The sequence below is a fragment of the Lathamus discolor genome, chromosome 2 (genome assembly GCF_037157495.1).
Source record: "Lathamus discolor isolate bLatDis1 chromosome 2, bLatDis1.hap1, whole genome shotgun sequence".
Taxonomy (NCBI): Eukaryota; Metazoa; Chordata; class Aves; order Psittaciformes; family Psittacidae; genus Lathamus; species Lathamus discolor.
In genome coordinates this window covers 131,089,763-131,102,386 of record NC_088885.1, presented here as the reverse complement: position 1 = coordinate 131,102,386, position 12,624 = coordinate 131,089,763, and the positions used below count along the sequence as shown (strand labels likewise).

General features: G+C 44.5%; 1 protein-coding gene across 1 annotated transcript; it reads right to left on the bottom strand.

Moving 5' to 3' along the window:
* Positions 1 to 1,278: 1,278 nt before the first annotated feature.
* On the bottom strand, positions 1,279 to 6,420 carry LOC136008774 (fatty acid-binding protein 5). The gene is made up of 4 exons (XM_065668505.1): positions 6,270 to 6,420; positions 3,379 to 3,551; positions 2,299 to 2,403; positions 1,279 to 2,172 (listed from the first exon to the last, which is right to left on the bottom strand). Exons 1-4 carry the CDS (start codon positions 6,343 to 6,345, stop codon positions 2,122 to 2,124), a joined length of 405 nt encoding a protein of 134 aa, XP_065524577.1. The 5' UTR covers positions 6,346 to 6,420; the 3' UTR covers positions 1,279 to 2,121.
* Between the last annotated feature and the right edge of the window lie 6,204 nt (positions 6,421 to 12,624).

Genomic DNA, 12,624 nt, shown 5'->3' with positions numbered 1-12,624 from the left:
TTTCCTGTTGATGTGTGTTTTACCATTGGTCAGCTCCTGTGTTTAAGATAACTTCTTATGTGTGCCAAGAGGGTTTATAATGTTTTTCTTCTATTTAATGTTAAACAATGTCACTTCCATGTGCAGTCTTTCCATCATCAAGGCACTTTAATGGTCTATCTCATTCATCAAGCCACTTATTTTCATGACATTTGTGGAAGAAAAATTATCTCTGGGACCTCTAGCCTCTACTTCACATGCAGCTGAAATTAGAGAGCACAGGCACAGAAACACAGAATTTATAAGCTTCTTTTCCAAAGGAAATTGCTCTAAAAAGATACTCTTCTACCTTTTGTTTTACAAGAAGTGATCTCATTGTAATGAAAACGGATGTCCTACAAAAGACATTGGAAGCTTTTTCTATTCAAATGAAATATAAACAATTAACACTACCTAGTATCAGAAAAGTAAACAAGCAGAGGTAAGTGATAGACCACTCTTTTGGAAGGGAGGCAGGATTTTCATACCACACCATGGATTGCTGCACCCATTCTCCTACTACTATTTAGTGTATTTCTGATTATAAATCTAACAGGTTCATCATCAGATCAGTAAGTTTTCTGTTTCTTTGGAGAGATTCCTTCCCCTAATAACGAAAAAATCTGTTTCTAATGTACTGTGTAAGAATACAGCATAGATCTTCAGGGTTCACATTAAAGCCAGGAAGAGTAATAAACAAAGGTGATACAAACATAGGCCAACTAGAAAAGGAGACATTAGGGGAGCAGGAAAAATATTTACTCTTATGCTGATCATGAAAAAAAGAAAAGCAAGCAAGAAACACACTCGATCTACAAATTCTTTCAGATGACATAGGTAAAGGGGATCATTCATAAATAGTCAGGAAATTATGAAAAGGATAAATGGTCCAAAATTATGGGGAAAATAATTTCCCATGAACATAAAAGAGCAGACTTTTCCGCTATTCAGGTAAGCTGAGTAATATGATACATGCAGTGAGCAACTAAAATAGTACTAGGGTTGAAGGAGCAACAGATTCTGCAATGGCTGATGCTGCAGACTAGAAGTGTGCGATTGCATGGTTCCCCAGGCTTCTGAATCTGATAGAAAACTCCCCATCCCTGTCACCAAATAGTTTCACTTTTAGGACATGTCTGTCTGGTGTGGCAGAAATTCACCTAAACCTTTTTAATTGTGTCTGATCTGACATCTCTTTGGCAGAATACTACCCTCATAGGCTCCGTTTCCCAACCAATATAAATGTAATACTCAAGACACTGATATTTCTGATTATTTATTATGGCACTTCAAAGCATATAAACTCCATTGCTAGGTGTTTCAAGCCAGTTAAAAAAAATAGAATAAAAATAAAATGAGGCTTTAAGTTTTAGGCAGTATTTCAGTAGATTTCAGTTAAGAATTCTTAGAATGTTACTAGAGTGGAAATAAGAATTTTGCTAGGAAAACAAAGAGTCTTCTCAAAATAAGGCTTCCTTTCAGTAAACCATGTATGTGTTTGCTTAAGTTTATCATGTCCATTGGCAGTATATATTTTTTCAGATAAGAAATTTGTGGATTTAAAACATGAAAAAACAAACTAACCACTGAAAATACATTCCCCTGCTTATACGCCAAAGCTCATCTCTCTTATTTATACCCACCCAATTCTATTTACTTTTTAACACGGAAATAAGAAACAACTCTAGAGCTTAAATTCTGAATGCTTTTTTTCTGTTTCAGATTTTACTACTTTAGTAATTAAGGCTACTGGTCAAAATACAGCTTGCTTTTAACTGTTGGTTGCCATATATAGCATTATCTTGAACTGAAGTCAGTTTGTTGTAGAGCCTAAAACCAAACTGAGTTTTGACAAACCCACACTTTAAAATTCCACTATAGTAACAACATTTCCACTTCATACATTTGACAGTTTTATTTAATAGCCTCACAAGTTCAGAATAGTTACATAATAGTTACACCACGGCTTTTAAAAAGGATTGCACTCAGTACTCAGTCCACTGAAATACTAGAAAACAGGGAGCAGGAAAATACGAGTGTAAAGGAGCTCTGTCCACTGAACCGAGTTGTTTGTAGCAAGGTCTCACGAACATGAAGATGTTCTCATGCTTTCTGGTAGACTCTAACACACTTCACACCATTCATATCACATTCCTAGAAGATAAAGAGATGGATTTATTAATTTGGTTCAGGAGAGACTAGAAGGAAAAAGATCTTTTACAGTCACTTTTAGGCCTGTGGCCAGAGCACTTCGGGATCAGAAAGTGGAACTGAACTCACCACCACCAACTGTCCATCCACTAATTTCCGTGTTATTATGGTCTTCTTGCCATCCCATTCCTGCTCCTGAATCATTGACCCATCATCTTTTAAGCTGACAAGGGTCTGAAAAAAGAACACAAACATCAATACCTTATGCATGACATTAGACTGAGATTGAGGCTTTCCAACACCTTATTCCAAAGGAAGAAATCCCACCCCAGCTCACTCAATAGTAACTTTGCCATTTACATCTACAAAGGCAGGATATGGTCTTTATTGATCCTCTTTTTACAGTAGCTCACTGCTTGTTCACTCACTGCTCTGACACATTCCTGCATCAGACAGACCTTTTGACAGCATGCACAATTCCAATTAACAGGAGCAGACTATGCTCTCTGTTCATCTCTTTGTACATGTGCTTTCAGCTTTTGTGTAAGGTTTATCTGATCTTGCTCTAATAGATGAATTGCCAGTGTGTGACTGGAGGGAGTGGGGTGGTACACAGAGAGCACTTACAAAAGGAAATGAGAGAGATGAATTTGAGGGCTCCTTTGCATTTAACCTCCTTTTGGATGAATATTCTCCCTACTTGGTGCAGGAAGAAGCTCTTTGCCTTCTAAAACTGGAGATTAGGGGCTGTGATTCACATGTGTGCCTTGTGTGTCTGTTATCCCACTGCACACTGTGCCAGGCTCTCTTGTGATGCAAATATGAGACCGAGCTGAAAGGTTAACCCAAGGCCTGAATTGCCTCTGATTAAACTTCAATAGGATTTTTTCCATAGGCTTCAGATGAAATGGCATTTGGCTTTAACAGGGATTTAGAGCTCTGTTAGTTTTACTAACACAATACTTCTGCTACAGATTGAAGACAACGAAATACACAAGACATTATTGGTTTCAGCATTTTCCCTCTTTGGAAGTTGCTTAACGTATACATACACACACAAAAAAAGAATTTATTTCAATGAGACAGAGCCAGCTGTTCACCAAATGAAGCATTGCTAGTGTGGATATCAAAACTAACTTTTAAATAGCATCTCCATCTGTAGAACACCCAAAGAATTGCGGTTTTCGATAGAAAGTCTAGTATACTGACCTGAGTTTTCCTGCCATCTAATGTGTTTTCCTCGAATTTCTCACCAAGCTTGAAGCTGAACTGTGAAGTTTTGAAGGTACTTTCTGTTTTTACAGTGATTGTGTCCCCATCCTTAATAATGTAAACATCTGGTTTGGCCATGCTTCCCATTTTCCTCATGGCCATACCCACACCTGCAAGGCGAGAGGCACAGAGTGTCACAAAGTCAGTTAAACCCTAAGGCTTAGGGCCACACAGGAATTCAGATACCTAATTCCCATTTAATTAGGCACTTAAGTACACTTAAGAATCAAAGCTCAAGAGCCACAAAGAAAGAGGATGTTTTAAATTATCCACTGCTGAGGAAGGAAAAAAGCTTATTTGCAATGTTAGTCCTTTGCTTCCTCAGAGAGCTGAAGTTAAATCTGTTTTGCCCTCTAGAGGACTCACAGATGTCCCAGAACTCAACACTGAGTTTTTACAAACATAAATAAGCAATAACCAGGAAAACAAACACAAAAGCTTAAACTAATACAAATTATTCCTTTCAAGTTCTAAACACTTTGAAAATTCTACAGATGTTTTTCAAACAACATATTAATCCACCTGCATATTTACTTCAATTTACCTAAGAAATACTCTTCCACTGCTCTGCAGCAAATGCAAACATGCAATTTCTGATAAAATTTATTCTTCTACATCCAGTATCCAATGTATGAACTTGTGAATTAGAAAACCACTATCGTGCAAAATATTGCTTACACACACAAAAGAAAAAGGACCATGAGAGAAATGTGAATGACTGAAAATTGATCATCTGGAGACAGCAGCCCTTAAAACTCCTCAGCCAAAATGATTCACCCTGCCTCATCCCCTGTGTGAACTGTGTGGGGGATTTGCTTGAGGGTTTTTTGATCTGAAGGATGGAATTACAAATAAGAGGGTAGTCAGGCAACAAACATAAATCCATCAAAATGGAAAGTGAAGATCTGGACCAAGAATCAGTAAGCAATCAAATGGAACAGAAAGTGCTACCAAGTGAGTGAGTGTCTGGGCTCTGCAGCTGGTGCAGCTGGGAAGTGTTGCCATGTAACAGCACAGCACTCCCTGGGGCGTACAGGACACTTGGGTGAGGGCTGAGTCCACAAAGCAAAGACTACAGTTTCCTTGGCAGTTAGAAATAAAAAAGTACTTCCCAGCCAGCCACTGCTTCACCAGACTCAACTCAGACTCCAGGACTGAGCCTTACGCTTGAGCCTGCAGAGCCAAAACCAGTCCTCCTAAGTCCAGCTTTTCTGGCCAAATTGGAAATGATCATCACAGTGATCCCCACAGCCACCCCTTCACTGTCATCCAGTCTAGAGTAATCAGGGAGTTATCCGATCAACTACACCTTGAGATCCAGCTAGACTGAGATGAGCCACATATGTCTTCCATATGGCAAGGAGTGAAATTCAAACTTCTTTCTCCTTAAATGTTCTTTTATACAGACTAAGCACAATCTGCAGAATCTTAGTTATGGTGCATCAATCACCAGGATCAAAGGCAGAGGGTTTCCTAAGTGGCCAGCCAGGGTGAAATCCAGTAAAGGTCTGTCTCCTAAAGCGGGACTTGGAATAAATTTAATTGCCTATATTGCAATTGTAAAAAGGTAAAGTGACTGTTTTAAGACTGCAATCTGAAAACAAACAACACTCAGTCACTGCCTACACATGGGAGGTGCTCTGCCCTTAGTTTCTGCTTTGAAGTTGCCACTTAATCCGTGGTTGAACTGAGCTGAGCTTCAAGTTCTTGAATTTCCTCCGAAATCTTCAAATGGCTCAGTCCACAAGGCTTTCTCACATCACAGCTATCGCATATTGACAGGCCCATCACAAAACACAACTACAGCCACCACTGTCCACAGAGTGTAAATGCAGCAATGCCTTTTGTATTTTACATAAAGAGAGAAGATCTAAGTCCCTTCCTCTCCTTCCTCCAAAGGAATTCAAGGTCACGTCTGTCACCAGTCTTGAGAAAATATCCTAGCTTTCGGCACATACATTGTGGAAAAGAATTCTGTCTGTGTAGCTCCTGGGCTACAGACACCACAAGGTGCCTGTCACCTCTTGGCCAGGATGCTCCCAGGGAAATGGCAAACCAGAACTTGCAGAGGAGGCTCCTCATGTTAGGTCTGCTCGACACCATGGCTTTGCATTACAAAACGTAGCACAACCTGGAAGCTAGGATAACAACCCAGGAGTACCCCTGAGACACGGGTGCTGCCAGGAGGAGCAGCGCAGCCAGCTGGCGGTTACTCGTGGGCAGTTGATCCAGTTTGGCTCTTCCGTGAGGAGTCACCCAAGGTGACTTCACGGGAGAGCCGCCCTGCTCGGCAGGTCTGTCTGCGGCCACACGGGCGGGGTGAGCCGCTCCCGGCCCCAGCAGCAGCGCTGGCCCGCGGCCCCTCCTCACCTCCCCCGACAGGGCCGGCCCCGCCGCACCGCACCGAAGCATTACCGGGAAGGAGCAGCAAACCGGCGCGATCGCCCCGGCTGATGACCCGGAGTGCTGCCGACGGGAGGGGGCTGCCGGGCTGCAGGGAAGGCCCAGCAAGGGGCGGCGGCAACGTGCTTGTTCGGCACCGGCACCTGCCTCCCGGCAATTACGGTGCAAAAAGGGCTGCCGACATCTTTAGGGCGCGGAGGGAGGAAGGGTCTGCTCCGGCCCGCGCTCCCTGCCCGGCTCCGGGAGGGCGCGGAGCCGCCAGTGTCGCATCCCAGCATCACCCCCGCCAGCCGCCTGCCGCCCGTGGGGCCCAGCTCCGGGGCCGCGGCCGCTGCGGACCTTGGACAGAGCCTCGGCGGCCGGCGGCGGCAGCCGGTCCGCGGGGCGGCCGGGGCCGGCATCTTTCCCTCCCGCCGGCTCCTTACCCAGCTCCTTCATATACTCCTCGAAGCCCTCGCTGGAGACGAGGCACCATTTGCCTAAAAACGCATCGATGGCCATGGCGGCGGCGCGGAGGCTGGCGGTGTCCCTGGCGAAGCGCGGAAGCAGACGGACGCGCTGCAACGGGACCGCGGCTGCCTTTATAGAGGGGCCAGCGACATGTGCCGCCGGGGAGAGCCAATGGGGCTCCCGCCGCGCCCCGGCCCCTTCCCCGCCGAGCCCCCGCCCGGCCAGTCCCGCCTCCGCCGGCGGCGGCAAGAGCGGGCACGCCGCTGCCTCCCTGCGTCCCTGCCGCCCGCCTCCCGCACACGCGGGCACCCGCGGCGCCCGGGAGCTGCGGAGCACGGCCGTAGCCGCCCGCCGAGGGCCGTCACAGCGGCACTGCTGCTTCCGACGCAACCGCCACAGGCACCTGCCGGCCGCGGAGCCCGCAGCGCTGTGCTCGGGCACCCAGGGGCGCCAAGCTGTGCTCGGGGCTTGCGTTCCAGGGAATTGTCGGGGGCACTAAATCCTATAGTATGCTGTTTGTTACGTATCATAGCTAATTCAGGAGCAAACGAGTGTAGGGCGTCATACGGCACAGCGACAGAGCAGTAAGGAGTCAGCACCCAAGAGCAGTTACTGTGTTTGATTGCAGGCCTGCCCAGCATACCCCTACATCCCACTGGTGTATCACTACAGCAGTTCGTGGCTTGCTGTGACCTGGGAAAAGACCTGTTACATACACACAGCAACAGGGAGCAAACAAAATCAGTCAAAATGCAGAGCTAATATAGGTACTTGCACTGCAAAGAAAAACATCAAAGCCTGGATGCAGCCTTGGTACTTTGAGTTTAGTTCATACTGAACCTCAATACCCTAATTGATCCTTCTTAAGGGAAAACACAGCAGCTGCCACTGCTGCACACTGGTGCATAAAATAAAATCATAAAATATACACCATCACCAGCCCTGTGAGGCCTGGGACAATATTTTGCCAAATTCTGTTGGGTGAGCAGAGAGATTTACGGAATATTCTGTGAAAAAGCTGTGATTTCTACATCACAACAGAAATCCCAGTCGCAGTGTATCCCCAGGGTTTGTTTCCAGCATCAGGGTTATACCAATCGCTGCCTCTTTTGGCCTTGTCTCAGGCTGGATGGACCCCAGAGCTACTTTGTCCTGGCCAGAAAAACAAAAATCTGAAGGCACGGCTGGAGTTATTTGGTGGCACAGCCAGGGCTGTTTCTCTGCTGGTACTTTTGTGGAGGAGTTTGAGACTGAGGTGTCAAAACCAGCGAAGACAGCAAGGGCTCTGTGCTGGTTCCAGCATTTCACAACAGGGGAAGCTGACGTGAATCCAAATGTTTTGGTGCAAGGCAGGCACTTCCCTTTACGCTTTGCAGTGATGCAGCATAGTGGAGCTGAACTGAATCGATTTGAAGGTTCAGTACTTTCTAGAAAAGGTCAGATTTGTCACACACTAAGTCATCAGCTCGCTCTATCATCTGAGATTTTTTAAGCAACCCTTCTGTCTAACAGTCCTTCCCTGAGGAGCTGCCTTTAATTACCTTCCACTTCTCTGACTATATGCTTGCTTTTAATATGCAAACAACACCATAGCGTCTGCTAGTCAGGCATCAAGGCACGTTGCTTTTTTGTCATTAAGTAGGTGCATTGAAACACAAGACTTTCAACTTCCTTCCACTTTTATCTTTATTTTTTTTTTTTCCTTTCTTTGTCTTGCGCAAGAAACTTCGGAGTAAATTTTAAATTAGGCTGATGATTACTGCCTAATACATGGCAGCCGAACCAAAAGGCTGTCCATCCTGAAGTGCTTTTCTAGCTGTTTACAGAAAGGATAAAAGAGAAGCCATTCGAGGATTAGGAAGTCTTTGGTCTTGTAAAATGGGGACAATTTCTAGAAATAGAAATCTTGCCTTTACTCCCTGCATGCTAGCAAAGAATCTCGGATCCACATTTCTGCAGTGCTGCCTGCAGATGGCTTATGATATGTGAAGAGTATTCAGGTACAAGTGCTAATAACGCAGCAGAAGATGTAAAATCCACTATTTCCATCTAGTGGTGAGACAGTATTCCTGGATCTGAGGTACAGGGAGATCCAGCTACCCACCTGTGCAAAACATTGCTATGTTTTTGAATCCTCCCACAAGTCATTTGGTTTGATTTATTCACCTTACAAATTTTCCAGGTCTAGGCATGCCAGTTCATGTAAATGCAAGGGGAAATGAGGAGCTTTTCTCTCTTTTCTGAAATGCAGACTGTCAGGGTACAGTGAAAAATCTATCTCAATGTTAACAAAAATCCAATGATTTGCAAATAAATCCGGTGATATGGATTACTGGCTGTCAGTGCCACACCTCAAAACCTCTTTGAAACAGAATAGTGCTGAAATCTGTGGTATCTCACATAGCAAATAAAGTAACCAAAGGGAGCAGAGATGTATCCTTCTGGGGAAGGTACAGGTGGACTGAGCTACAAAACAGATGGCGTTTTTTACTGACAGTACCATATATATTGGTCAAAGATGGCTTTTACTTTAGGAGCCAAAATAAAATGGTCAGATATTCAGAGATGCTTGGACAACTGGGATCCATCTCTGTAAATCCCAATCCTGCCTGGTTTGAGGCCGGCATCAGAGTCAAACATGTTTTGCATGTGTGGTTTCCCCTCTAGATACACTCAAAGAGAAGCAGCAGATACATGTATTCATATGGAAAGTGCTGAGTTCCTATGTCATGTATTCATTCTGTTTCAGCACAGACAGATGAAGTTCTCTGAAGTTTTGCCCATTTCCATGTTAAACTATGCATTGTCCAAGAGAAGGAGAATCAGATTTACAATGAGAAGTGTAAACCTCCCTGTGGAAATTAGCTGCACGGAAAGCACGTAGCCAAGAGTTAGGAGCAACCTCCACCCTGGTAGCTTGGGCCTGCCAGAGTGAATGTTTTTCTGAGGTAGTCAAGCCCTTGTGTCTTGGAGGAGGGGAGGATATTACAGTCCTTCATTACCAAGTGCACAGGAAAGGAGCAAGGCAACAGAGTGCACGGAGACCTTCATTCTACTCCTTTGGGCAAGTGTGTGTCGTTCAGTGATGCTTCATCTGACATGAGAGTTGGGAGGCTGTGGCTAGCATAGTTTGAGGTTTCTCTTCACGTAGCCATAGCATTACCCATCCCATGCAAGCTAAGCTATATTTTGTCTTTTGGAGTCACAATACCTGCTGCTTGGGCAGGGCAGAGCACCACCTCCTCATCTGCAACATATCGCTGATCATGTTGGTGTAACTTTTTCCCTAGACCTTTATTCATTAAACTGCCCATATGTTTAACTTGAAAGGAACCCAATCTGATAGCACTATACTTTGCTTTACTGTGTAAAAGGGAGGATCTCCTTTTCCTTCTGGTATACAGACATATTGTGTATATATAACACCTTCTGTAAGTGGTAAGCTTCTTCTAAGATTCTTCTTTTCTAAGATTACCTCTTAGGAAAGCCTTAAAAAATTGCCAGGAATATTGGACACCACAGCCCAAATTTTACTTTTCAGCCAGTCCCTAGCTGTGGAAAAAATTGAAGCAGTCCCTGAATAAGAGTTACTCACCCCCAAGGCATGGATGAGAAAAATTGCATAGGTAGCACAGCTTCGTTTCTGTTTCCTTGTTGTACAAGTGTGGTTTTCCCTTCCCAGCCATGTCATCAGTGGGCAGACATGATGAAACACGTGTTATGGTTGCTTAGGTGGCCTAAGTAAGCTTTACTCCAGCTCAGGAGCTATTTTCTTGGGCAATACAAGACCAGGGATTACGAAGAAACTCATGAACCTGCAAGTTTTAATTTGTATGTCAATAGGCACAAGATCTTCTACTATATCGCCATTTTGTTACCTCTGAGCTAAAAGAGCTGAGTATAGCCTGTGTGTTATCAACAAGCTTTGTGTGATACATTTCAGTTTCCAAGTCAAAACAAAACTATCTTACTGTCCAGCATGACTTAGTCCAAGGAGCATGGGTCCAAGCAGTCCTTGCTGTGGATCTGGAACTGCTGCCTCTGCTCTGAGGGGCTGGCTGTTGAGGACAGGCAGGCTAACATGTGCCTGCACTCAGTGCCAAGCCAGCCATAGGCCTGATCCCTGCTGATGTGCCTGGGCATTACTATAACACTAGGACAAACTACCAGTCCGGCAACCTCAGTGTATGTCCTGTACGCTGTCAGCAGCATGTTCAAAGCAAGTGTAAAGGGAAATGCTTACACCGAGGTCAAAGTTTACCATGCCTCAGTGACAAAAGAGAGAGGTCCAGAGCTTGCAGTGACCAGAAAGAACACTCCAGGTTTCATTTCCCTCATTCCAGACAAAAATGTCAGTTGCAGCCCATCTTACAGTGACTGCAGATATGTGAGTTTGTGTCTAATTTTGGAAGCTTTGAAAAAAACCCTCTTTATTTAGCAGCAGTATCTACCCTGAATAGCAAGCATCCACACATTAGCATGAAAAAAATGCTTTTTTAAATCTTCATAGTTTGATAATCAGCATAGTCATTGCAAGAGATCAGGATGACTACAAACTGTCCATAGCTGTAGTTTTAACACTGAAAAGGCCTTTGATCTGCATAAAACAGACAGTTATTAGCAGGCAATACTTGCTCATAGAGGAGACTTTCAGAAAGATAACACTCTGGTGTGGCTTTCTAGATACCTTAGCTGTACAAAAAATTATCGCAAAGCTCTATAAATAAAGCCAAATAAAACCACGGACTTTGTAATTTCTCTGTGGCCTGGAACAATAAGGACATAAGGGCAAGGAATGGCAAAATTATTTGGAATAAATTATTATAAAAGAAACATTTCTACCAATTACGACTAATTAGGCTCTGATATTTAGAATCACAAATTACAGATGTGCTCGCTGGATTTTGGAAAGGGTGTGTAAAGTTTCAGCGTTATATTTTAATTTTTATAATATAAGTAGGGCTTTATTACTAAGGATATTAATCACTGTGAAGGTAACTTCAGGAAAAGGGTTTAAATTGTAGTTATAATAACTGTACTACTTTCCATTCTCAGGATGTCACCCAAGAGAGAGCATCACAGCTACAGATATCTGGAGGGCAGAGCCTGTCATTTATTCTCTATGCAGGAAGGGTCTTCCCACTGTGATGTGGATACCAGTACCTTTCCCAGCAGCACTGGACTTGAGAGGGACTGCAACTGCTGCTCTTCATATTGAGCAAAATCCTGTTGTAAAGCTTTAGGAATATGTGTAGCCTGCCTACCAGATCAGGGCTCCCTCCCAACGGACTTCATCCTGGGGCAACAAGATGTGAAACGGATCACTGGGCACTGTTGATGAACACTAGCTGTTGACCAAAAGCACGTCTCCTCACACCTGCGTGCAGTGGGAAGAGAGAGGTCTTCTGGGGTGTCTATCACTCAAGCATTAGTTTCCAGGTCTGACTCTGCTTTCAGAAAAGACCTCCTCTAGCATGGGCTGTAGAAGAACCTAGGCAAAAACCATTTGGAAGCAAAAGCTAGTTTTTACTATTATCCAGTTCCCAACACAATGATTTGCCAAGCACGTTGACTACATGACTCGTGTTCAAAAGGTCTTCTAGGAAAATTCTTGCCTCTGGCATCTCAGGCAAGCATGCAGGACCAAAAGGTATTCTCCAGTTCGCTCTTCTAGACTTGACAAGCCTCATGGTATTTGGATTTACACCTTTGATTCCTTCTCAAGATATGATCTTGCATATCTAACATTGTCCTGGGTTCAGCAGTAGCAGTCATTTTTCTCCTTCTCAGTAGCTGATACAGTGCTGTGGTTTTGACTTTCAGCCTGGGAACAGCGCTGATAACACCGATGTTTTTAGCTGTTCCTCAGTAATATTTGGTCTGACCAAGGACTTTGTGAGCCTCATGTTCTGCCAGGGAGGAGGGGAAGCCAGGAGGAAGCAGAGACAGGACACCTGACCCAAACTAGCCAAAGAGGTATTCCATACCACAGCATGTCATGCCCAGGATGTAGAACTGGGGGCAATTACAAGAAGGGCTAGATAACTGCTCGGTCGGACTGGGTATCAGTCGGCAGGTGGTGAGTGGTTGTATTCTCTTCCCTTGTTATTTCCTTTATCATTATTGTTATTGGTGGTAGCAGCAGTGGTTTGTGTTATATCTTAGTTACTGGACTGTTCTTATCTCAACCTGTGGGAGTTACATTCTTTTGATTCTCCTCCCCATCCCTCCGGGAGCAGGGGAGAGGACGGAGAGGGGGAATGAGAGAGCGGCTGCGTGGCTGGGGTTAAATCACAACAGTTCATTTTGGTGTCCAACGTGGGGCTCGAA

Excerpts from the sequence above, each read along its gene's own strand:
- LOC136008774 (XM_065668505.1), bottom strand. The coding sequence starts at position 6,345 with ATGGCCATCGATGCGTTTTTAGGCAAATGGTGCCTCGTCTCCAGCGAG. Across the intron at positions 2,404-3,378 it reads TAGATGGCAGGAAAACTCAG|ACCCTTGTCAGCTTAAAAGA; the intron begins GTCAGTATACTA and ends TTCTTTTTTCAG. Across the intron at positions 2,173-2,298 it reads TGGATGGACAGTTGGTGGTG|GAATGTGATATGAATGGTGT; the intron begins GTGAGTTCAGTT and ends TTTATCTTCTAG.